The sequence below is a fragment of the Nomascus leucogenys genome, chromosome 1a (assembly GCF_006542625.1).
Source record: "Nomascus leucogenys isolate Asia chromosome 1a, Asia_NLE_v1, whole genome shotgun sequence".
Classification (NCBI taxonomy): Eukaryota; Metazoa; Chordata; class Mammalia; order Primates; family Hylobatidae; genus Nomascus; species Nomascus leucogenys.
The window spans coordinates 35,753,226-35,778,391 of NC_044381.1; the positions used below are offsets into that span (position 1 = coordinate 35,753,226).

A 25,166-nucleotide genomic window follows, 5' to 3' on the forward strand; every position below is an offset into this window, starting at 1 on the left:
CCTGATGCCACCCCTTACCAGCCGGGTAACCCTTGGCACGTTGAATAATGTAACATGAACAATTATAATACCTAATAATCGCTAACGTTGATATGATATTTCCTGTGGCCAGGCACAGAGCCAGGTGCTTTACATGTAACTCATTTAATCCCCAACAACCCTTGAAGTAGGTACAGTTATATCCCCATTTTACAGATCAGGAAATGAAGGCACAAAGAAATCAAAGTTATTCCTAAAGGTCATGCAGCTGGTGGTGGGGAGAGCTGGATTTGAACCCAGGCAGGGCAGCTGCTCACCTTCATGATGGTGCATCTGCATCCGTGTGGCTGGCACAGTGCCTGGCACCAGAATAAGACCTCTTATTATGAGCAGCTGTCAGGACTAATAATTCATGCCAATTAAGGATGACATAAGCTGTCTCCCGAGTGCTGTGTGTTTAGTGTCACTAATTCTCCATCTTCCTGGCAGATTTGGGCATGTGAGTGTGGCACACCTCCTGTTGGATCATGGGGCTGATGTCAATGCCCAGAACCGGCTGGGGGCCAGTGTGCTCACTGTGGCTTCTCGGGGCGGCCACCTGGGTGTGGTGAAGCTGCTCCTGGAAGCCGGTGCCTTTGTGGACCATCACCACCCTTCGGGTGAGCAACTGGGGTTGGGCAGCAGCAGGGATGAGCCCTTGGACATCACGGCCCTGATGGCCGCCATCCAGCACGGGCACGAGGCCGTGGTGCGTCTACTGATGGAGTGGGGTGCGGACCCCAACCGTGCAGCCCGGACCGTGGGCTGGAGCCCGCTGATGCTGGCCGCACTCACTGGGTGGCTTGGAGTGGCCCAGCAGCTGGTGGAGAAGGGCGCCAACCCTGACCACCTCAGCGTGCTGGAGAAGACCGCCTTCGAGGTTGCGCTGGACTGCAAGCACAGGGACCTTGTAGACTACCTGGATCCGCTGACCACCATCAGGCCCAAAACAGGTCAGGCTGCATGCCCCCCGTGGCTTCACAGAGGACCCCAAATTGTGTTTATGTGGCTTAAGCTGAGGATTGCTCTACTGGAAGGACACGCAGAACTCACAGTCCAGCCCTGCAGACCAGTGAGACGGAGGAAGTGGTGTGCTTAAGGGGGGATTGCCTGTGACATGCAGGTTCTGGGCCCACTCTGCAGAGTCTGATTTGGTAGCCCTGGGCAAGAGCCTGGAAGCCTCTATAACATGGCTGCTCTCCCCAACCACATCATTCTGATGCAGGTGGTTCTGGGGTCCTTCTAGAACAAGGTTTGGCAAACTTTTTCTGTAAAAGGCCAGATAGACTGTGTGGACCATACAGTCCCTGTTAAAACTACAGTAGTCACTTCTAGAGTGAAAGTAGCCTTACATATGTAATAAGTAAATGAATGGGTGTGGCTATGCATATAATATGTAAATGAGTCAGGTGTGGCTAGGTTCTAATAAATTATAATTACAAAAACAGGCAGTGGGGCATATTTGAGCCATGGGCTATAGTTTGCCAGCCCCTGCTCTACAATAGTGTGCCTGACCTCCTCTGCCCTGATCATTTCTCAAACACTAATGCATGTAAAATTGATGAAAATTAGTTTTTTTAAAAACATCTAGCAGTACGTCTTTTTTTTTTTTTTAACTTCTTGCCATCTCTCTGGCATGTAAAGAGTTGTCTAAACAATCCTTAGCAAATCTGCCATAGGACATACCACATTTCAAAACCTCTAATGCACTGTTTGCAATAAGATCGCGACACACAGCCTTGGTACCCTCTGTCTATGTAAAAGGCCTGACTTTGATGGCAGGACTGACAGCCAGGGAGTAACAGTAGGTGGGCTGCAGTGTATAAAAGCATCTAGCTCTGAGAGGTCAAGAACTGAAGAAAGTAGCTTCAGGCACATTGGCTAAAAAGACCTGAAAGTGTTAAGTTTGTTACCATTGAAAGAATATAGAATAGCCCCATCAATCAAGAGATGCTGAAAATTTGGTAAATGCTTATTAGAAATACACTCTCCAAAAAAAAAAAAAAATACACCATCCAATCAGAACAAGTCTGAAATAAACATGTTTTAAAAGCCTGTGATGACAGAGAGGTGGCAAAAATGAAGAGGACGCTCAAATGAAAAGGAAAAAGAAGTGAAGTTTAGGAAGAACTACCTGAAGCCAAGATACCTCTTACTTTGTCCAGGTGGGAAACTGAGGCCCAGAGAGGGAAGAAAGCTGGTCAAAGGTCACACACCCATTGGAAGCTGAGTGAGTGATACTCAGGAGGTGAGGATTCCATGGGAAGAGCACCTAGAGGTGATTCTCCCACCTGCAGCTCCTGCATGGGCTCTAGAAGCTGGTTTAACCCTGACTCTTCTGAGCCTTTGCCTCATCTGTGAAATGGACACAATGACAACTACTACAGGGTGGTGGTGAGCAGAAGGCAGGTTATCCTCTGGCGTGTGAGATACTCAGCCCAATAGAGTGTTAGGGACTCATAAAGGCTTTGCTATTAGAAGTTAGGGCCCCAGTCTCCTAGGACAGGGTTTTGTTTTGTTTTTGTTTTTGACACAAGGCCATTGCTCTCCTTTAAAGGTTTGGGTTGTTTGTGGCAGGGATGGGGAAAGGATCTGCCCTTCCCAGGCCCTGCCGTGCCCAGCACACCTGCCATGCTGAATCTCCCCTCACCCTCGCAGGGACCCTCTGAGGAGGGTATTCCCCCATTTTGCAGGGGAGGGAATTCAGGCTCAGAAGTGAACACTCCAGAGCTTGCACTTGCCCGTGCCTGCCGAGCTGTGCTTCTTCTGCTGTGTATGCATTCTCCTTCCCAGGTTTCCTTAGCCTCTGCATCTTGAATCTTCATGGAGTGCCTTTGGGCTTAGCTTCTGACAGGCTTCATTTTAGGGATTGTCCTGGCATCATGGGATGGTGATGCCCTCATTTCCCCAAGACGCAGTGGCTCAGACACATTGATGGATGTGGCCAAGGTCACTGTCTACTTGGTTCGACACTGGCTGCACCCCTGCTGGCCAAGGGACCTTGAACCAGCTGCCTCAATTCACCAAGCTCCCATTTCCTTCTCCACAAATGGGTGCTGGAGTGATACCCACCTCAGGACTGCTATGGGGTTCACGTGAGATCCTGCCTGGCCCAGAGGGAGCACATGAGAAGTGGCATTACTCCATAGTGTTGTCGGCGTTATTTGACAGGAGCGAACCTCGGGTCTTCCAGCAGGATCAGGTCATGTTCCCATCGAGCAGACCTAGTCTGAGGCTCACTTCTCCCACTCTGTACCTGGGTGGTCTTGGTCATCTTAATTGGCCCTGCAGGACTTCAGTGTCTTTTTTCATAAAATAGTCATATAAAGGCACTTTTCTTGGGAGATTTTTGTGAGGAATAGTAAGATCATGCCTGTAAAATTTTTATCGCAGTGCCCTGGCACATAGACGACATCCAATAAGTGGAAACTATTATGTTTTGATTGATGATACATTCATTCCGATACTTTACAAAGGCGTGCTGAGGCCTGCTATGTATGGGGCACCTTTCTAGGCACTTTGGATACATCAGTGAACAAATGAGATCCAAATCCCTGCCCTTGAGGACCTTGGCCTCGATAAGGGGAGACAGGCGGTCAGTAGGAAATAAGCATATTAAATATATAGTAGGGTAGATGGTAAGTGCCACGGGGTTAAAAAAAAAAAAAAAAAGGCAATGTAAAGAGGTTGGGTGTGGCAGAGATGGGACAATGCAGGCTGCTATGTCAAATGGAGTGGTTGAGCAACCTTGAGAAGGTGGGACTGCAGCAGACATGCAGGACCTGAGGGAGTGTGTTGGCCCTGGGGGATCCCTGGGAAGAGCCCCAGGTAGGGTGCAGGCTGTGCTATTGATAATGACAGATTACGAAATAAATAATAGGAGCCCCAGCTCTTACTGTGCAATGCCCGGAAATCCAGCCCTCACCAAGGCCTTGGAGGTCCCCTGGTCTCTGCCTTTCATTAGCAGCAGGACAGGGTACTTTTGATGCTGTAACTGTCATTGTGACACCTCTGACTCCGCACTGAGGTTGTGGTGTGGAATTGGAGCTGATTTCTTTTCCTTGGGATGGGGCAGGGTCCCTGGGTCTGCTTGGATATAGACAAAAAATACTGAAGCCCAAAGCGAGGAAGAGACCTGCCTAGAGTCACTGGGTGTCAGGACACAGCTGCCCCTGCCTCTTGGGGCCAGGCTCGGCTGTCAGTGATTAACTTGTGTCAGATGGTTGCTTAGCAGCCAACACTAAGACCAGGTGACACTCTTTTCTGTGAAAAGGTCTTGGCGTGAGAAGACTGCACCCCACAGCAAAGTTGGTTCTTGAATACTTGAAGGAACATGATGTATTTTTTAAAAGTCAGGTGCAGAATTGTTTCTTGATAGTATTTCACAGGCAAAATTGATATACTGTGTCCCATGGCAGTGTCTGTACTTCCCATGAAGAATTCTGGGATTCTGGCCCAGTGTGGTGGCTCATGCCTGTAATCCCAGCACTTTGGGAGGTGGAGGTGGGTGAATCACGAGGTCAGGAGTTCGAGACCAACCTGGCCAAGATGGTGAAACCTCATCTCTACTGAAAATACAAAAATTAGCTGGATGCGGTGGCGGGTGCCTATAATCCCAGCTACTCTGGAAGCAGAGGCAGGAGAATCGCTTGAACCCTGGAGACGGAGGTTGCAGTGAGCTGAGATCTCACCACTGCCCTCTAGCCTGGGAGACAGAGCAAGACTCCGTCTCAAAAAAAAAAAAAACAAAAAAAGAATTCTGGAGTTCTGGCCTGGAGTGGTGGCTCACACCTGCAATCCCAGCAGTTTGGGAGGCCAAGGTGGGCAGATCACTTGAGGTCAGGAGTTTGAGACCAGCCTGGCCAACATGGCGAAACCCTGTCTCTACTAAAAATACAAAAATTAGCTGGGTGTGGTGGCTTGTGCCTGTCATCCCAGCTACTTGGGAGGCCGAGGCACAGGAATCACTTGAACCCAGGAGGCAGAGGTTGCAGTGAGCCAAGATCACGCCACTGCACTCCAGCCTAGGTGACAGAGCGAGACTCCATCTCAAAAAAAGAATTCTGGGGTTTACCTTGCTGGTTGCTAAAGAAAGTAATTGCTCTTTGAATGGGACGTTGACATTATCATTTGATCCTTGCAGCAGCCAGGTGAGAGGGATGCTATCCCCACATTTGTGATGAAGAGGCAGCTTACTCTAAAAATGTACGCTGAAATTCGCATGCACTGACTCCACACTCTGTGCTCCTTGCCCTGGGCTGCAGCCTCCTCCCAGTTGCTTAAGAGGGCTCATCTGGACCAGAGTCAGCCCAGAGTCACAAGTGCCCTCTGGCGGCTGCTCCATCCCCTGGGATCAATTAAAGGCTGCAAAAGGCCTGTCTTCAGCCCCCCAGCAAGCAGATTGGCCATGAGGATGCCTGCTCTGACAGGAACGGGTACCTGCTGGCCCAAGCTTGGAGGAAGGTGTGGGATGAGCATGTGAGGGAGGGGCTAACATCTGGCGGCTGCAGCAAGGCTCAGCTGTGCAGGTAGGCATGGGGTCTGGCCCCAGCCTAGCAGCTGGGCTTCAGGGTACAGCATGAAGATACCCAGTTGGGCAGTGCTTTTGGGCAGCTGTGTCTGCAGGTTTGGAGCAGGAAGCATGTTCTGATTGCTTCTTACATGGGAGGTAAAGAAAATATTAGCATTGGCTCTTCTGTTGGCTGTGGCTGTGAACTTCCTTAGAGCTCAGCTGCTCGATATCTCAGGGGTCCTCTGATGTGGAATTATGATTGTACATTTAGTTTTTAGAAGAAAAAAATTTTTTAAACAATGTCCATAGGAATCCAGGATTTTCTAAGACCCCAAGACTTTTCAGTATATGTAAGAAAGGATATGTCAACGTTTGTTTTGCCTAAAAATGATTGCTTTATTTGCATGAGATCAGGGCGGTGATCTGCCGCTCATTCGTGTTTTGTTGGCAAGATCTGTCTCTGAAGTGTTTTCAGATGTTCTTAGGTAATAAAGCTTCCAGAAGAGCTGCTGGATTTGTCCACTACGTAGGTCTCCAATTAGATTGCTTTTGAGAATTAGGTGCTTTTTAAAGCCAGGCTGTGTTGTTACACCCTTGTGACTTTTCTGTTATATTAAACCTTTCCGTGGTTAACTTTAAAAATCTTTGTTTACCCAGATGAGGAGAAAAGGCGACCTGATATTTTCCATGCATTGAAAATGGGTAAGCGCTTTAGAAAATCTTTTTGGATATTTAAGAATACAGGGCTACATTCTCCCAACCTAATATTTGTAGTCCTTTGCAGGGCCACCCAGGGTATTTGAGAAAGAAACGGGCATTTTGGTGTTTGGCGTTTGGAAGTTCAGATCCTGGAGGCCAGTATTTGTTATAGAGCTCTATACGTAGACTCCAGACAGCCTCCAGCCCCACTCCAGCCAAACACTGGCTAGCTATGCCCTAGCTCTTCCTGCATCTGAAATGCCTCTCTGCATACCCACTCCAGTCTCTTTGTGACAAAGAGGCATTTAGCCTAAAATTTTCTCTCTTAATATAGACCCTGCCTCCAGGAAGCCCTTCCCGATCCTCACCCCGCAGCAAGACCTGAACTCCTTCTGTCTTCTTCTGTCTCCTTCATCTGTTCTCTGAAGACGCTAACAACACTTCTGTCTTTTGGTAACACTTCTACCCATTCATATGCTTGTCTGTCTCGCCTAGACTGAGGCATTTGAGAGTCGGGGCTATCTCTGACCCCCTCTTAGTATCCCCTATGATGCCCAGCAAGTGTTTGTTACGTGAACTACAGGAGAAATCAGCCTATGGTACCAGGCCCACAGATCACCCGGACTCCTGCTTGTGTTTGCAGGAAACTTCCAGCTGGTCAAGGAGATTGCCGATGAAGACCCCAGCCACGTGAACTTGGTCAATGGGGATGGGGCGACGCCACTGATGCTAGCAGCTGTTACGGGGCAGCTGGCTCTGGTGCAGCTGCTGGTGGAGAGGCATGCGGATATTGACAAGCAGGACAGCGTACATGGCTGGACGGCCCTCATGCAGGCAACCTACCATGGGTCAGTGCCAGCTCCACACCCTCAGCGACAAGGCCAGACAGATGCTCTGGCCTGAGATGGGGGTTTCCAATGGGCTCTTCTGGTCCTGAGATGCTGCATACGAACCCCAGGACTGTGACGACATTGAGGCATGCAAAAAAAAAAAAAAAAAAAAAATGAAAGCGGCACAGGCTCATTTTATTCCCACCGTTCTGTGTCCGGATTTCCTGTTCCCCCATCACAGAATTTCACAGTGGCCCTGAAAACCATGCAGCAGGAGCATTTTATGCAGAGAGCTAAGGTTCTCTAGGTTGGTTTCAGTTGAACACAGTGACTGGTTCATTGGAGTTTTCACATTGAGATATAGTGACCTCCTTAAGTAGCTCCTGTATGAAGTAAACATTGGTTATTCATACCATTGTCGTCTTGTGATGATTGATGGTGAGATGTGTCCTACCCCATCTCCTTGTGAATAGGCTTCAGTGTTTACAGGGTGCTTATGAACCCCTTCTTATGTGATCATCCCAGCAGGATGGGCTGTCATCCTCCTGGAGGCCTCGTCTTTGAGGTGGGCATCTTGTAGCTGCTAAGTGATCTGACTCCCAATTAGAGGTTCTTTCTTTGCCCTCTTCTAGGTGATCAGATCACTTTGCTGCGTCATCTGAAAACAGTGTTTTCTTATTCAATGAGTCTTGAATTCCAAGACGAAATTTTATTTCAGACACCTTGGTCTGTAGGAGACTTTCCCAATGGAGATGTCCTGATTTAGGGTGGAAGAAGTGGAGTCTCCATGGGGTCAGTGATTTTTGGGCAGAGCCCTTGGTTTTGTCTTCTCCTCTCCTCTCCTCTCCTCTCCTCTCCTCTCCTCTCCTCTCCTCTCCTCTCCTCTCCCCTTCCCCCCTCCCATCCCCTCCCCTCCCCCCCCTCCCCTCCCTCCCCTCCCCTCCCCTCCCCCCTCCCCCTCCCCCTCCCCTCTCCAACAGTATCTCACTTTGTTGCCAGACTGGAGTACAGTAGCATGATCATGGCTCACTGCAGCCTTGACCTCCCAGACTCAAGCAGTCCTCCCGCCTCAGTCCCTCAAGTAGCTGGAACTACAGACTTGCACCACCACACCTAGCTAATTTTTAAACAAAATTTTTAGTAGAGACAGGGACCCCTATGTTGCCCAGGCTGGTCTCAAACTCCTGGGCTCAAGTGATCCTCCTGCCTTGACTTCCCAAAGTGTTGGGATTACGCACGTGAGCCACCGCATCTAGCCTCGGTTTTCATGTTGTTCCTGGAAGAAGCACTTAGACTTTGATTTAAATCATGTTCCTGCTTGACCTGCCCACATGCTAGGGAATGAGAGAACGTGAGACTGTTTGCCCTTCCATGCCCTTCTTAAATGCTCAGAGACTGAGCTTTGTAGTTAATGTTGTTGGTTTTGTTGCCCAGGAGCAAAGCCATGCTTTTGCTTTCAGTGAATGTAACTCTAGCATTTTCTTCCCAGGAATAAGGAAATTGTCAAATATCTGCTAAACCAAGGGGCCGATGTCACTCTTCGTGCAAAAAATGGATACACGGCGTTTGACCTGGTGATGCTGCTGAATGATCCCGGTAGGTAATTTCAAGAAAAGGGTTGTAAATCTACCCAGCGTTTCTTGGGCTGGGAGTCAAGACAGCCACCTCCTCTGGTGACTTGTGTTTTAAGCACTTGCTTATTCGTGGGGGAAAATCATTCTCAAGTGTCAGGAGCTTGCTGCATGATCTTAGGCAAGTTCTTTCCCTCCCCAGTGAAGTGCTGGACTTGGACCAGGTGGCCCCGGGGACTTCTTCCAGCACCAACCTCCTAGGAGTCTCCAGAGAGGGAAGGAAAATAAGACGTGTCTGACTTTGCAGTCCACACACACCCTAGAATGGCATCTGTGCTTCACAGCCAGAAATCCTGAGTCACTCAGGTGGAAACATAAAGGCCCCTTTGATAAGCAGAATGGGAGATAGAGCAATGGCCGCCTCAGCTTAATTGTGTAGGTAGAGGCTGCAGGGTCAAGGGTCGTGTGCTGGGAATGTGGCCATTAGTTCCACCCCTCTTTGTCCTTGGCTGGTACCTGCTACTCCCCTTTGACCCTCCCCTGCTGTGACAGACCCTCTTTTGGGACCTGGGCTTCCAGTTAGCCAGCTCAACGGGAAAGGTCTGTGATCTGTCATCTTTCTTATTACCCTGGAGTTTCAACCCAGAGAGAGAGAAGCCCCGAGGCCCTTCTGACCCACTAGGCTTGAACCCTGTGCTGGGATTCTAGCTGTTGGCTGTGGGGAGAGAAGACTTTCACCTCTGCAGTCACAAGTCACCTGCTGCCCCTCTTAGCTAGAGGGGTAGCCAGCAGGCGTACCCTTCCTCATCACAGCACTGCCACCCTTGCCACCCCTTCCCTGCTGCAGGCCCGTGCACTTCACAGATGCACACTTGGTTCTATTTGACCCTCAAAGAGGTCTGAGAGGGGAAGCAGAGGTTCACATCCTCTTGAAGAGATGAGGTCGCCAAGACTCGGGAAGTGATCTGTCCCAGCCAGAGAGTTGGAGTCCTGTGCCCCAAGTCCAGTGATCCTACTCCACCTAATTGGAGACCTTCTTCACGTGCCAAGAGTTTGTTATTCGGAATCAGTCCCCAGCCACTCTTGCTGGATCTCATACACACTTTTTCTGAGAAACTCATCTTTTCAGTGTTCCTCTTCTCCCTAGCCTCCACTGCCATTTATTCCCTTTCCCAATAAAACAGTCTATTCCTAGGAATATTTTTCCTAGTGGGTTTTTAAATGAAGTGTTTACACAAAACTTTTGAAGAAACTCATGCCTATTATTGAATACTTGGAGAGAAAAAAGAAATAGCCTGGCATGGATGGCTCACGCCCATAATCCCAGCACTTTGGGAGGCTGAGGTGGGTGGATCACTTGAGGCCAGGGGTTCAAGACCAGCCTGGCCAGCATGACGAAACCCCATCTCTACTAAAAATACAAAAATTAGCCAGGCATGGTGGCGGGTGCTGCAGCCCCAGCTACATGGGAGGCTGAGGCAAAGAACTGCTTGAACCTAGAAGGTGGATATTGCAGTGAGCCAAGAGCGTGCCACTGCACTCCAGCCTGGGTGACAGAGCAAGACTCTGTCTCAAAAAAAAAAAAGAAAAATAGTCATCAAGAAAAAGCATTGTTAAAAAAAAAAAAGACAGAAAAAGCATTGTTAATAGTTTGAGTATCTTCTCAATCTTTTTTGCAATGCTTTTTTTATATAACTGAGTTGGGTTCATAATAACTTCATAATACTTAATATTTTTAAGGCACTTGTATTGCTCTAAAGGAATTCCCATGACTTGTCAAGATACCTTTATGTGGTGGGTATTAATGTCACTGACTTGTACAGACGCACAAAGAGGCTTTGTAATTTACCTGCAGTTACACAGCCAGGGAGGGACAGAGGCAGAATCTGAACCTCTGCAGCCTGGCTGTGAAGCCTGCACTTTGAAACACACTGTCCCCCTGCCTTCCTCATGAGAGAGGACTTCCGGTTTTTCTTTCTGGTTAAGTAGGTTAAGCCCTGCTGGCTTTGTTTGCCACCTTTTGAAGATCAGATGGAGAGGCAGTTGCCTTGGTTCTGGAATTACACAGACCCTGGAGCTGCAGGGCTGAGTTCTAAGTCTGACAGGGGTCATCTTGAGTCTTCTCCTCATGGCCCAACAGACATATTTGCAGGTAAAATGCTGCCTTTTGTGTCCATAGACACGGAACTTGTTCGACTGCTGGCATCTGTCTGCATGCAGGTGAATAAAGACAAAGGCCGGCCGAGCCACCAGCCGCCCCTGCCCCACTCGAAGGTCCGACAGCCCTGGAGCATCCCAGTGCTGCCCGATGACAAGGGTGGGCTGAAGGTTTGCCTTTTCCTGTCTTAAAGGGGCTTAGGGAGCCAGGGAGATGGGGGCTGGTGGGGTGCCTGCTGCCTCCTATGCACCCAGGCTGGTTTATGCTGGGGAGTCCCCGCAGGGGTGGCAGGTGAGCTGGCATTGAGCAATAGGAAACAAGGGAGACCAGGAAAAACTGGGGTGACTGTGACCATGTTGTGGCAACAGTGGCTGCTTTGTAAGAATGTGGGTCCACGCCTGTAATCCCAGCTACTCCAGAGGCTGAGACAGGAGAATTGCTTGAGCCTAGGAGGCGGTGGTTGCGGTGAGCTGAGATCACGTCACTGCACTCCAGCCTGGGCGACAGAACAAGAACTTGTCTCAAAAAGTAATGTGGATCCATATTACTAGATCTCTCTTTCTTTTTTTTTTTAAAGGAAAAAATAGAAATCCAGATTTTGATATGGAATCTTAATTTATAAGTATAGGGAATTTTAGAAAATTCTGCATGATGTAGTACTGAGCTGGCCAAAGCAAACACTTCTCTTCCCAAGGAATCCATTTGCAGCCTCTGCTTTACTGTGCAGGATATTTGCTGATCGTGCCACTCTGGGGTCTCCCTGCAGTCCACAGGCCCTGCCAGCTTCCTGGAAACACCGGAAACAAGCTCTGGTGGCTGCTTGTAACTGCAAGCTGAGACTTTCTCTTTGGATTTCTCATCTTCCACGTCCTGCTCTACTTGTTTGAAATCAAACTTACTTTATGCCTGAGAAAACAAAACAACACACTGGTCTTGTCTGCCAACCTCCCCACTCTGCATGGGGTGGCAGTGCCTGCTGAGGGCTGCAGACTCGGCGCTCCTTTTGTGTCCATTGCTGGCTCGAGCTCTGCATCCTTCCTGACTGTGTTGTTCTCATAGCTCCCTTCATTCCTGCTCTTACTGCCATTTCCACAGCCCAGGCCCTCACAGACGCCCTTTGTGGCTGTTCATTAACCTCTGAGTGGTCATGGGTTACAAGTGTTCCCGGGAGGTAGTGCCTGTCCTCTCTAGGTGAGGATCAGCTATAGGAGCAGCTGGCTCAGGCCCTGGTATAGAGATCCTGATGCCTCTCACATTATCACCAGAGCAGTAGGAGGGAAATTATGCAATGATAGACGCTTAGGAATCTGGAGCTGCCTCTGCGGCCATCTGTCCCTATCTCACTGTAAGACCTCAAGCAAGTCAGCACTCCTGTCTGGGTCTCCATTTCTCAATCTGTGCAATGAGGAGATTGATTAGATGAGGGATGGCAAATAGGGTTCACTGCCACCTCCAGGCTATTGGAAGTGACTGCCTAAGGGCTGGGTCAGGAAAGATTAGTGAGTAACCATGGCTTATTGGGAATGGGTGCTATCGTTGATCAGTAATGTCTGTCCGGGCCCCAGGAGAGGGGAGGGCAGGCACATGTGAATGTAGTCACTGACTCTGGGCTAGCAGGTCCTGGGCCCGCTCTCCTTGCCCTTCCTGGACCATGACTTCTGCTCTGCGTTCCTTTGGCAGTCCTGGTGGAACCGAATGTCCAATCGCTTCCGAAAGCTCAAACTGATGCAGACGCTGCCCCGTGGGCTGTCCAGCAACCAGCCTTTGCCTTTCTCTGACGATCCTGAGCCAGCTCTGGACTCCACAATGAGGGCTGCCCCCCAGGACAAGATAAGCCGCTCTGCACTCCCTGATGCAGCCCCTGTGACCAAAGACAATGGTGAGAAAAGTCTGCACGTGCAGTATAATTTTCGGAATGGTCTGAGCCTGTACCCTCTGCCCTTCATCCTACCTCCTGGGTTGCTGTCAGGGGTGAGATGATGTTGGAATGTGACACTGGAGCATAGAGGCTGGTCTGGTAGAAAAGATACTTAGGCAGGGACACAACCACCAGGAGTGTGATAGAATGAGAAGGTGCTGTCCAGTGGCAAGAGGCCCAGGTTCCTGTCCCACACTCCCTGCTGAGGGACGACAGGGAGTCATCCTTTCTCTTGCCTTTGATAGGTGGTTTTCCCCACCTATGAAATGTGACTGGTCTATGACACTGAAAGCATCTTGAAATAAAATGAGTTACTGGGAGGGTGTGAGTAGTGAGCTTCCCATCACTCGAGGTATTTAACAGCTTGGATAACTTTGTCAGTTTGCTGAAGGAGATTCCCATACTGACTGGAACATAGATAAGATTCCTTCTAACAGTCAGATTCCCCATAACCGGATTAGCTCCTCTGGCACCACTGTCTGAGACAGACTATTGAGCTAGGGGCACCACTGTCTGACCCAGCACAGCAGTGGTTTATGGAAAAGCTGAAAACATGCTCCAATATACCTTTTAAATGCCTTCCTTCTATTAAAATATCGAATACCAATTATTATTAAATATTTAAGCACCCAGGAGAGTTGGTTTTCCAGGATGAAGCCTGCCCCAGTCACTCATCCTTATGCTGTGGACACGTGGAGGGGTCATTTCAGGAAATTTCCATTTGTCTCTCAGGTCCTGGGAGCACAAGAGGAGAAAAGGAAGACACGTTATTGACAACCATGGTGAGCGTGGGGCTTTTCTAAAAGCATTTTAGGTCTCTGGCAATCATCAGTTGATTGATTTATAAGGAGGGATGTGGGCGTTTGTCTGTCTTTGTGGTGGTCACAGATAGGGTTGGTGATCAGAATGTGTAACAATGGGCTTAGCTCTGGCACTGAGGAGTCAGAACAGATGCCAGCTCTAAACTGTGGAGAGGGCTGTGCTGGTGCTCACCCGCTGGGTGTCAGCTCTGGCCCTGTTCTCAGGGAGGCGGGGGATTGAGGGTCAGAATTGATGGGCAGCATGAGAAACGAAGACTCACCATTTGGGCTGTGGAGAACCAGGGAGAGGAGTCAAAGAGGAGAGTATGTTTCCAGCTGGGGAGGCCTCAGTTTCCTCAGAGATGTATTAGGATTAGAGTCAACTGTGAGTAATGGAAAGTCCCCAAATAACAATGGTGTAAATAAGACAGCCTACTTCATTCAAGTAAACAAAGTCCAGAACTAGTATATGGCTCGTTGGAGTTAGGGACTTGAGTCCTTTCTGCCTGTTGGTCCCCCAGGTGTAGTTTCTATTTCTAAGGTCACCTCTTGGTTCAAGATGGCTGCCAGAGCTCTGGCCATCACAGCCTCATTCCAGCAAGCAGGAGAGAGGAGGGGAGAAGAGGTAGCTGTGGGCACACACCAGCTGTCTTTAAAGAAGTTTCTTGGGGCGACGTGCGGTGGCTCATGCCTGTAATCCCAGCACTTTGGGAGGCGGAGGCGGGTGGATTACTGAGGTCAGGAGTTTGAGACCAGCCTGGCCAACATGGTGAAACCTCGTCTCTACTAAAAATACAAAAATTAGCTGGGCATAGGGTGGCGGGCACCTGTGATCCCAGATACTCAGGAGGCTGAGGCAGGAGAATTGGTTGAACCCAGGAGGCGGAGGTTGCAGTGAGCTGAGCTCGTGCCATTGCACTCCAGCCTGGGTGACAGCAAGATTCTATCTAAAAAAAAAAAAAAAGTTTCTTGGAAGCTACTCTGCTTAAATCACAGTGGGAAAGCAGGGAAATGAAGTCTTTGTTCCAAGTGGTCCTGTGCCCATCTAAATAAACATGAGGGGTGTCATTTCTAAGATGTGAAAAGTAGATACTGGGGGACAGTTTGTAGTCTCTGACTTTGGGGATCCCTCATGGTTATGGTTTTTAAACAAGATCACTCCCAGGAAGTTCTTAGCATAGTCTTAGCATAGTGTCTGGCCCAGAATAAGCTCCGTGGTGTGAACTTGGATGTGTTACCTCCCCTCTCTGGGTTTCACACTCCTTTCCTCTGACATGAGAGCTTAATGGTTAAAGTTGGACTTGAGTCCCTTTAGCGCTAAGACCCTAATACTAGCCAGCAGAGGGCAGTATTGCAGAGGACAAGGGAGCAGAGGGGACTCCCAGAAAAGGCATCAGCAGCGTCAGGAACTGCAGAGCCCAGCGAGGAGTCCTGACCCGATCTGCCCGCGGCTCCCTGCCACCCCAACAGGTGTAAATTGATGGCTCTAACACTGACTCTGGGGGCTTGTGTTGCCTGACATTTGATCATATTATTAAATAGCAATAATTATTTTTGGTATGAAGACAGAAATGCTATTTTAGAAATTTTGGAAGAAGCAGTAAAACATAAAGGAGGAAAATAAATTCACCCCTGATCACACATCCAGCCATAACCATGGTTGGCATTTTTATGGTATATGTCTTTTGAGTATTTTTTGTAAGCAGTTTTTTAGCATGTATAAATATGATATGATGTTATATATAATAATAGCAAATACCATAGCTCTTACTAAGTACCAGCTACTTTTCATTACACTTTGCATATATTAGCTCATTTAATATTCCTGAGGTTGGCACTGTTAGTATCTTTCCCATATTGTGTTGAATCCAATTTATTTGTGATTTATATGTTGTGACCATCTTTTCCATGTCATCAAGCACCATGTAGTCACATCATATTTAGTGGCTACATTAGAACATTCCAATGTAGGAACGTGTCTCTTTATCCAAGACAGAACTGTCAGACTCTGGGATTTCTAGTTTTTTGTTGTTTTAACAGCTCAGATGAATGTCCCTACACCTTCGTTTCCCCTACTTGCCTGATTACTTGCTCAGGATGAATACCTAGAAATGGAATTCCTGGGTCAAAGGTTGTGAATGTCATTGGCTTCCAGAAAGATAGCAACAATTTAGACTGTTACCCCAGGGAGGTAGAAGACCCTTTTGTGGTGGTGGATTTGTCGCTGTGAGTGTCCAACTCAACCCCGTTTGCTGGATGAGCTTGTTGTGGTCTAGAGGGAAAGAGGGGACAGCATTTGTTTAGAGACTTTCAGAAAAGCAGGACAGAGCCAGCCTGGGAACCCCGGAAGTGTACTCCTTCCCCAACCGCTCATGTCCTGTAGAGGGCGCCAGTGTGTCTGCCTGCTCTCTGGGTGGGGTGGTCCCGCTGCCCCGCTGATGGGCATGTGCAGCCGTCAGTGTGGAGATGCCCGCCTGCTCGGCTCCCGAGGCGGGTTTAGCTGTGGGATGCCCGTTGCTGCAAAGCACCATCTGGCACAGACTTCACTGTTTTTTCTTAATTAAGGTGAGCTTGGTTTGTGAACACTTCCTTGATGATCTAACAGTCATTACTGTGTAGATTTTATACTGGCCCCCAAATCATATTTTCAAAATTTAAAATTAAATTACAATTAAATGTCAGCAGCAGGAGGTGTGGCTGGAGCAAGCTGGAATGTAGGGGGCTGGAGAAGAGAGTGGTGCTGGGCCCCAGCCCTTATCCCTCCCCCTGCCTCCTTCACCCACAACGGCTGCTCATGCTGGTCTCCTCACAGCACTGCACCCATGTCCTGCTCCTCTAGGCAGCAGGCCTCTCCGTATTCTGGCCCCTCACTCAGTCTGGAATGCCCCTCCTGGTCCTCACTGGCCCAGCTTAAACTGTCGTTCGGGCTCAGCTCGGTCCCCACAAAGGTGCACTCACCGCACAGCAGGGGCACCCCTCCTCTGTGTTCTCCCAGTTCCCCTGCCTCCCCTACAGCACACCAACATCATCTGCTTTTCCGTGGTGCTCTGTCTCCTCTGCCCCATTCTGATCTTGCTGCTGTGGGGAGAGATCCAGGAGAAGCCTGGCGTTGGCGCAGAGCAGACATGAGTATTGTGCAGTTACTGGGAGGAGAGCTGCAGATGCCACATAGCTCCTGGCTTGGGTGGAGGGGCGGATGGTGGTGCCATGCCCTGAGAAGCAGGAAAAACATGGAGTCTTTCCCGCAGAGTTGGGAGCCCTCCTGGGGGCTTGTCTAACCCTCAGCCTGTCTTTTTCAGCTTCGAAACGGAGCTCCCCTCACCAGACTCCCGAGTGACAAGCTGAAAGCAGTCATCCCCCCATTCCTACCCCCTTCCAGTTTTGAGCTGTGGAGCTCTGATCGGTCCCGGACGCGTCACAACGGGAAGGCAGACCCCATGAAGACTGTGCTGCCTCAGAGAGCCAGCAGGGGCCACCCTGTGGGCGGCGGGGGCACAGACACTGTAAGTTGTCTTCTGACACACTTCTACACATCACTCACTGCTCACTGAAATCATGGTTTGTTCCAGGCAGAGGGACCCTCAAACTGACGAATCCAGAGGGGTTGTAACTTTTTTTTTCTTTTGAATGGATGATATCCTTTTGTCTAATGAAGCTCTATAGAGCAACTCAATATGGAAAATAGATTAAAATGTTGAGGTAGCAGGGAACATCTGTCCCCTCACTGGAACCCTAGATCTCCAAGGAGCACAGTTTGAAGACCTGATCTATCTAATCCAACCTTCCTTTTAGTAGATAAGGAAACTGTGACCCAGGGAGTGGGAGTAATAGCTGAAGATCACCAGCCAAGTGTGAGTGAACCATGATCAAGAGCAAACACTCAGCGGCAACTGTGTGTGCTACTGGTGCTTTCTTGTGCCCAAGAGTGTAACTTCTTTTGACTGTAGTGATTTCTAACTTGGTGGCTCCTGATCTGTTTTTGAAATTGACAGTCCCGTCAATGTGGAAGACACCTGTGTGTAGCCTGTATCTAGACGGTAGATGCAGCAAATGGGCAAGACGAAGGGCTTCAGGACTGACCCTGTCGCCATGTTCTGGGTGATTGGAGAAACTTGTGGCCTCTATTTCTATAAGATGGGGCTGACCCCAGCACTCACTGCTGCCTCCTAGGGCTATGGTAGTATCAGATCACCAGCAGGAGACCAAGAGCCTGGCACCTGGAGATGCTCTCAAAACAGGCAGGACAGGTTTGCGTTTAGTCCACTATTCTCGATCAGGTAGGAACATGGGGGAGTTGTAGAACCCATCCCTGAGACCTCGTCTATGGCTGTGTTTCCTTGAGAATTTAACCCTAGAGGGACAGAACATCAACTTGACTTGCTTCATTCACTCAGTGAACATTCACTGAATCCCACTGCCATGTAGCCCAGTCAGCCCCATTCTGCCCTAGAAGAGGCGGTGGTCTGGGTAGCAAAGACACAGGCACAGAACATGAGGCAGGGAGCAGTGTTAGGAGTGTGGGAGTGTCAGAGAGGTGACCGTGTGTGGTAGGACACTCGGGAGGCCTCCAGGAGGAGGCGACAGCTGAGCTGGGGTTTGCAGGCTGTGGAAGAGTTTTCTCCCCAGTGGAGTGCAGGCAGCAGCATCCCAGGTAGAGGGAGAGAACATGAGCTATGGCCTTTGCAAGTGTATTGTGTTTCGCTTACTCAGCAGAAGGGCCTCATTCTGGGCCCTGGGGATCTTGTCACTGTCCCTCCCTTAGGAGTGCCCACAGTGGGGGGCCAGGGCCCTGGGATCTGTCACTGTCTCTCCCTTAGGAGTGCCCATAGTAGAGGACCAACAAGAGGACCTTCGTTTTGGTGTTCTGTGGCTGCTGTAACAAGTCACCACAAACTGCATGGCTTAAAACAACAGAAATGTATTCTCTCACAGTCCTGGAGGCAGAAAGTCTGAAATCAAGGTGTCAGCAGGGCCCTGCTCCCTTCGGAAGCTCCAGGGAGACCCGTTCTTTCCTCTGACAGCTTCTCTTGACTCTAGGCTTCGCTTGGCTTGTGGCTGCGTCACTCCAGTCTCGGCCTCCATGGTCGCATTGCTTCCTCATTTGTCAAAATTCCCTCTGCCTTTTCTCTTATAAAGATACATGTGATTGCATTTAGAGCCCACCTGGATAATCCAGGATAAGCTCCTCCTCTCAAAATCCTTGACTTGGGCACATCTTAGGTAAGCACATATAAGCTCATCCTCATTCTCATGCCTCATAAGGTAACAGTCAAAGGTTCTGGGAATTAGGACACTGTGTATCTTTTTGGGGGCCGCAATTCAGCCCACTGCAACCTTTAGTCATATCTACTGAGTGCCTTCTTTGTGCCAAGGCCAGAACTGGGTACCAGGCATACAGCAGAGAACCAAGTCCCCATGGAGCTGGCAGTCCACTGGGGCATCAGACGCACAGGCAACCGCAGTAAATGTACACTCACAAGCCGTGGTAAGAATTACAGTGTAAGCGAAGAGGGTGCTGGAAGGGAGCACAGCCATGTGTCGAGGAGCCTGCCTTACACAGGAGCCCACCCTAGACCAGAGCCCATATTACACCGCTTAGGCAGTGAAGGCCTTCGAGACCTGAGACCCAAGGACCCGGAGGAGCCACTGTGGGAGGAGTGGGGTAAGGATGGGGAGGAGCCTCCGGGTCCGTGTAGAACAGGCTGCCTGGGCAAAGGCCCCAAGGCACAAAAAAGATCAGCAGGAAACCCAAAGGAGGTTGGTGTGCCTGGAGCAGAGCAAGCGAAGCAGAGGGTGGAATGAGGTCAGGGTGGAGAGGACATGACCAGGAGCATTGGCACTAGAGACAGTGGGGCCAGGAAAGGCACCATGAAGGATGTGGGGAGGAGAAGACCCATTCCGGCTGAGGGACCAACAGGGGCAGCATCACGGAAGCAGTCTTGGAGTTGGGGAGCTTGTCACTGCACCAGGCGTTGCTGAGGGGGCTAGATTTTGTCCTGGATGTGCTGAGGCCTCCATGGGTTGTCAGTGAATAACATGGTCAGGTTTTTTCCTGGAAGGCCCTGGAGTTGAATGAGACTGAAAGCAAAGTGGCCCACGGGAAATGACATGGCGTGGGTTCACTGAGCTAATGGGCGAGTTGTCAGCACATAGAAGCTCCATCCTCAGGGACTCCCCAGCTGGGCCCCGGCAGGGCCATGATGGGCACAGCGAGCTTTGGTGGGGTGTGCACCAGCTGAGCACAGGAACCCCCACACTGTGATCCTGCACGGCTGGAGGGAGGAGCAGCCTCCCTAAGTGCTGCACCTGCCTTATTCTTGCAGACACCAGTCAGGCCTGTTAAATTTCCAAGCCTCTCCAGAAGCCCAGCCTCTCCTGCCAATTCTGGAAACTTCAACCATTCGCCTCATTCATCGGGTGGCTCCAGTGGGGTAGGAGGTGTGAGCCGGCACGGTGGGGAGCTGCTTAACCGTTCAGGTGAGTAGCTGGGCCACTCAGCGAGGTGGGATGATCCCTTGGGACTGAGGGTGCATGCTGCCTGGATATTCAGGCTGCAGACAGTCGCAGAAATGACCGCACAAGAGGCACTTTCTCCTTGATGTGGCTAAGAGATTTTTTAGTGAATTCCCAATACAGAGTTTTACACATTTTCTTGGGGATGCAGGCGGTTGGAGATAGAGGAAAATAAAGTCTAGAATGCTTTTTTTTTTCTTGTAAAATTTTACAAGAGATTAAGAGAAATGCATGGTGTTTTCATGGTGTTTAAAATCCCTGAAGGTTAGACCTTGGAGAGCTTCTCATTCTGCCCCTTCGTTGAACAGATGAGGAAACCGCAGCTCACAATGGGCACGAGATTTGCTTAGGGTCACACAGCAAGTTGGTGGCAATTAGGTCTCAAAGCAGAGTGCCCCAAAGTTATTATGGGCTTTCAGCATACTTTCTAGTCTTCCCTAAGGTCATCCAGGATTAACCAAAACCAGCTTTGCAGGAAGGCCATTGTATTAGTCTGTTGTCACGCTGCTAATAAAGACATACCCGAGACTGGGTAATTTATAAAGAAAAAGAGGTTTAATGGACTCACAATTCCACGTGGCTGAGGAGGCCTCACAATCATGGCAGAAGCTGAAAGGCACATCTTACATGGCGGCAGGGCAAGAGAGAGCTTGTGCTCTCATTATAAAACCATCAGATCTCATGAGATTTATTCACTATCATGGGAACAGCATGGGAGAGACCCGCCCCCATGATTCAATTACCTCCATCAGGTCCCTCCCATGACATGTGGGAATTGTGGGAAATACAATTCAAGATGAGATTTGGGTGGGGACACAGCCAAACCATATCAGCCACCCTGCTTCTAGTGGAAAAAGCTTTAAGACCAGATGAGCCAAGAGACTAAAACAAAGTATAATCTCACCCACTACAGATCATCATTATAATTTTCACATGTGTGTATATGTATATATATGCCAAGCCCTTTGAATGAATTACCTCCTTCAGTGCCCCAGCAGCCAATGAAGTTACCACCTCTGTTTTACAGATGAGGGATTGGGGCTAAGGACAAGTTAAATAACTTGTCCAAGGTCACATAGCTATTAGTTGGCAGAGCCAGGATCCAAACCCAGGCACTTTGACTTCAGAGCCTGTTCTTGGAACCACGTGCCTTTCTAAACTATAAACTGCTCTGTAACTTGCTTTTTTCTTTTTCCCCACATTGCTAGATTGTGAGCACCTTTTTATGTTGATACATATATATCTACAGCACCTTGTTTAATAATCAAACAGTATTCCATTTGTATGAGGCATCACAGTTCATTTAACCAATTCCCTGTGTTGAACACTGAGGCTGTTCCTAGATTTTTGCTTTTTGTAGCTAATACTTCCCTACGTAATACCTTCATGCCTCCATATTCACCTGTATGTTCAGTGATTTCTATTATTTAAATTTGCTGGAATCAGGGTGGCTGAGTTCATGAGTATGCCTATTTTTGAGGCTTTTGATATGTTTTGCCCTCCAGAATGGCTCTGTTTAAACATGTGAAATATTTACAGCAGGGCCTGGCACATAGTAAATCCTCAATAAATATTAGTCATTAGTGTCCCACATTGAGCACCCCCCAGCCCTGTGTATTATCTCTTTCTTTCTTTCTTTTGAGTCAGAGTCTCACTCTGTTGCCAGGCTGGAGTGCAGTGGTGCGATCTTTGCTCACTGCAGCCTCCACCTCCTGGGTTCAAGCGATTCTCCTCCCTCAGCCTCCCAAGTAGCTGGGATTACAGGTGTCACCACACCCGGCTAACTTTTTGTATTTTTAGTAGAGATGGGGTTTCACCATGTTGGCCAGGCTGGTCTCGATCTCTTGACCTTGTGATCCTCCCGCGTCGGCCTCTCAAAGTGCTGAGATTACAGGCATGAGCCACTGCACCTGGCCCCTTTCTTTTATAATAGTTCAAGGTTACCAGTAGATTTGTGGAAGCAGTGTGAGGGAGAATGGCAGTCAGAGTCCAGTCAGGAAGCAGATCACTCTGAGCATTATGGGATTGGGAATTGATTGACTCAGTTGTGGGAGTAGGTGGCCACATAAAGGGAGAGTCAAAGGGTGAGGGACCAATCACTCAGTAGCCCTCCTGAAGCCTTGGTGCAGCCAGACAAGATGGTCTGTGCAGCTGCTGGCCGGTACTGCAGAGGGGCTGCTGTGGGCGTCGGGTGCAAGGTGTTGCATCTGTGCCTGGTGGGGGCTGGCACAAGCTGGCCGTGGCACAGGGAAAGCAAGGATGGACTGGGTTTTGCCTGTGCTGCTGCTTCCCACCTCTTACCATCACGCCTTCGCAGCACAGGGCCTGCTGCCTAAACATCCACCTCCCGGTTCTCCTGCAGAGTTCTCCTGTGGTCAGTCCTGTTCTGGAGCCACGTGGGGAAGGGAGTCTGGGAGACTCGCTCCAACCCAGTCATCACACGACAGTCCCCCACCCTTGTGTTGGAGTAAGCCCTCTGTGCCCATGGTGTTCACTCATTTTGTGTTTCCTCAGGTGGCAGCATAGACAATGTCTTGTCCCAAATCGCTGCCCAGAGGAAAAAAGCAGCCGGATTATCGGAACAGAAACCCAGCCATCGGTCAAGCCCTGTGGGGCCAGCACCAGGGTCCAGCCCGTCTGAGCTTCCAGCCTCCCCTGCAGGTGGCAGCGTTCCCGTTGGCAAGGTGCTTGTTCTGTGTGGCCTCCTTCTGTTACAGATTCTGTCCTAACATGGCCCACTTGCCGGGGAGCATGGGCAGTGCCTTAGTCATGGGACAGGACTAGAGACAGGCCCCTTCCAGCCAGCCACTCCTGGTCTTCATGAGAAGGGCTGAATCGGTCCTCTGCACCAGGCGTTTACCTCCCCTCACATCTCCAGATTTGAGGGGCACTGGGCTGCTGCACGGTGGCAGGGTACACAGCCACTTCCTGCAGTCCCACAGGTCACCCAGCCTCACACTGCACACATTTGTTCATTGATGAGGATGAATGGTTTAAGAGCATGAGTTGAGGAGCAACCTGCCTGCGTTCAGCTCTCAGCCCCACACCTCAGCATTTAGAGCAGGGCCTGGTACAGGGTAAGCCCATGTCTGTGTTGGCTGTTCCTGTTGACAGTGTTGTTAGTGGTCTTTGTTGTCCTTCAGCGTTATTCATCCACTGTGTACATCCTGGGAGCATCTGCTCTGTGCCTGGCACAGCTAACAGTGAGGATCCAACTGTGAACTGGGAAATTTGACGACCGCTCTGAGGACCCAGGCAGTCACAGCTCAGTGTGATAGGGGTTGTTGTGGAGCAGGAAGGATGCTGTAGGGGCACAGGTGGGGGGCCCTACCCAAGTTTGAGGGCATCAGGGCCATCTGGATGGGGATCTGAAGGATGAGAATGGAGCCAGGTGAAAGGGGTGTGGGTGGGCCAGGGGTGTTGGTGCGACTGTTCTGTGGTGAGGGAACAACTTGTGTAGCACTCCAGAGGTGACAGCATGGCCTAAGGGAGGAGTTGAAGGAAGGACATGAGCAGGACAGAGCTGGGACTTGTCTCCCTGCTTCTGGGCACTGTGCTTCCACTAATGCAGCCAGAGAACAGTCACCACATTGTTAGCATCTACAGATAATGCAGTAGGCAAGAAAACCTAGATGCCTTCCTGGAATGAGAAGTTTTTTAGTGTCTTCAGACTCTGCCTCTGCCTCCTGAACCTCTTTGCCTTGGTTGATTTCTGGGTGAGCCTCCAGAGTGCGGGTTCCTAGTCGTGAGTGTGAACTGGCTCCTCCACCAAGTGGCTCCCCAGTAGTGCAGCATAACCCTTTCCTCCTCTGAGGGGACTCTATGTCCAGGCATAGCCCCACTCTTCATAGTTCTTAGATGTCATAAGCTTCCTTCAGTGAGAAAAGTCCGAACACAGAAAGCCTCTCTCATCCACGGACTTTTGCCCACCAAAGAAGCACCTTCAGAGATTTATGCTCCCAGGATGTACATGTACTGTATGAGAAATAGTCATTTTCTGCCCAGCCACTGTTGGTTACACAAGTCTTTTTGTTGTTCAAGATCCCTTGTGCAATGGGACCTATATAATTAGATTCCTTTTGCAGTGTAGCTCCAAAAAGATTCTTTCTCCCTACACATTCGCTTATTTTCCATTTTTTTATCTTCAAAATAATTTGTGTAATAGGTCCTATATGATTAAGTTCCTTTTATAATTCAGCTGTGGGGAAAAAAGTCTCTACTGATACTTTGATATATTTTATTTTATCAGATAGTAAGAATTTTTATAATTATTGTATTTCTTTCTTTGCCTTTGCTACTAGGAAACTCAGCTACTCATGAAGTCTACTGTTTTGAGGCTTTGATATAGTGTTTCTTGTCTAAAATTTTGTTTCTATTCTGATGGTCTTATTGGATGTGTTATATATTAGCTTCCTTTAATTTTCATTAGAAATAAGCAGGCATTTCCAAGTTATAAATTATATTAACTATTCTCTATTAAGTATTAACTATTATTTTGATGTATTGATCATACATTATATAAAAGTATATTATGATGAAAGGAGATTGTATCAAAAGATGCATTCAGGAAGCAGTAAACTGGGGAAACCATCCATTTCAATGATCACCTAACATTTGTAACATAATGTTAATAGTATGTTATGATCTTGAGGAGTTGTCTAAAAATTCAGGTTTCTGTGCTCCACCCCAGCATACCTGAATGAGACTCTCAGGGGAGGATCTGGGGAATGTTCTTCCTGCCAGAGCATCTGTTGCAGCCAGCCCAGTCCAGGGCTCATAGAGACCACAGCCTTAAAGGACACAGAAATGGGCTTTCTATCCCAGCAGCAAAATAGAGACATGAAGTGCTTTTTCAAAGATAACCTTAGTAAAAATTAGAAATTAGTATTCAAAATATGAGCCTCCTGAATCTGGTTTTTGTACTTTGCTTAAAATAACTCGCCGTAATGGTGGAATATCCACAAGGCATGGCATCTAGCAGGGCCATGAATCAGTGTGATATGAGCTCCAAGAGACACAGCATAGGTGGCGTTAGAGTGTGCGCCAATACTTCCCAGATCTCTGGAGGCCAAAAGCCCTGCTAGATATATCAGCTTTCTATTCCTACCTTAAAACTCAGTCATTTCAAACAAAAACATTACTTAGCT

The 25,166-nt window shown here is 49.0% G+C and overlaps 1 protein-coding gene across 10 annotated transcripts in view; it reads left to right on the forward strand.

Annotated features, from left to right (window-relative positions):
- Window positions 1-25,166, forward strand: part of ANKS6 (ankyrin repeat and sterile alpha motif domain containing 6) — an 80,413-nt gene that overhangs the window by 5,478 nt on the left and 49,769 nt on the right. For 8 of the 10 annotated variants that reach the window (XR_004026221.1, XM_030795106.1, XM_030795047.1 and 5 more), the window contains exons 2-12: window positions 469-971; window positions 5,283-5,453; window positions 6,188-6,232; window positions 6,873-7,077; window positions 8,549-8,655; window positions 10,810-10,958; window positions 12,469-12,667; window positions 13,439-13,488; window positions 16,806-17,009; window positions 19,830-19,983; window positions 22,534-22,703. Coding sequence is in view for 9 of the 10 variants with exons in the window: in XM_030795106.1 (XP_030650966.1) it covers window positions 469-971; window positions 5,283-5,453; window positions 6,188-6,232; window positions 6,873-7,077; window positions 8,549-8,655; window positions 10,810-10,958; window positions 12,469-12,667; window positions 13,439-13,488; window positions 16,806-17,009; window positions 19,830-19,983; window positions 22,534-22,703 (1,957 nt within the window). In the remaining variant the exon portion in view is untranslated. The remainder of the gene's footprint in view (window positions 1-468; window positions 972-5,282; window positions 5,454-6,187; window positions 6,233-6,872; window positions 7,078-8,548; window positions 8,656-10,809; window positions 10,959-12,468; window positions 12,668-13,438; window positions 13,489-16,805; window positions 17,010-19,829; window positions 19,984-22,533; window positions 22,704-25,166) is intronic. The other 2 variants (XM_030795296.1, XM_030795184.1) reach the window with 1 other exon arrangement.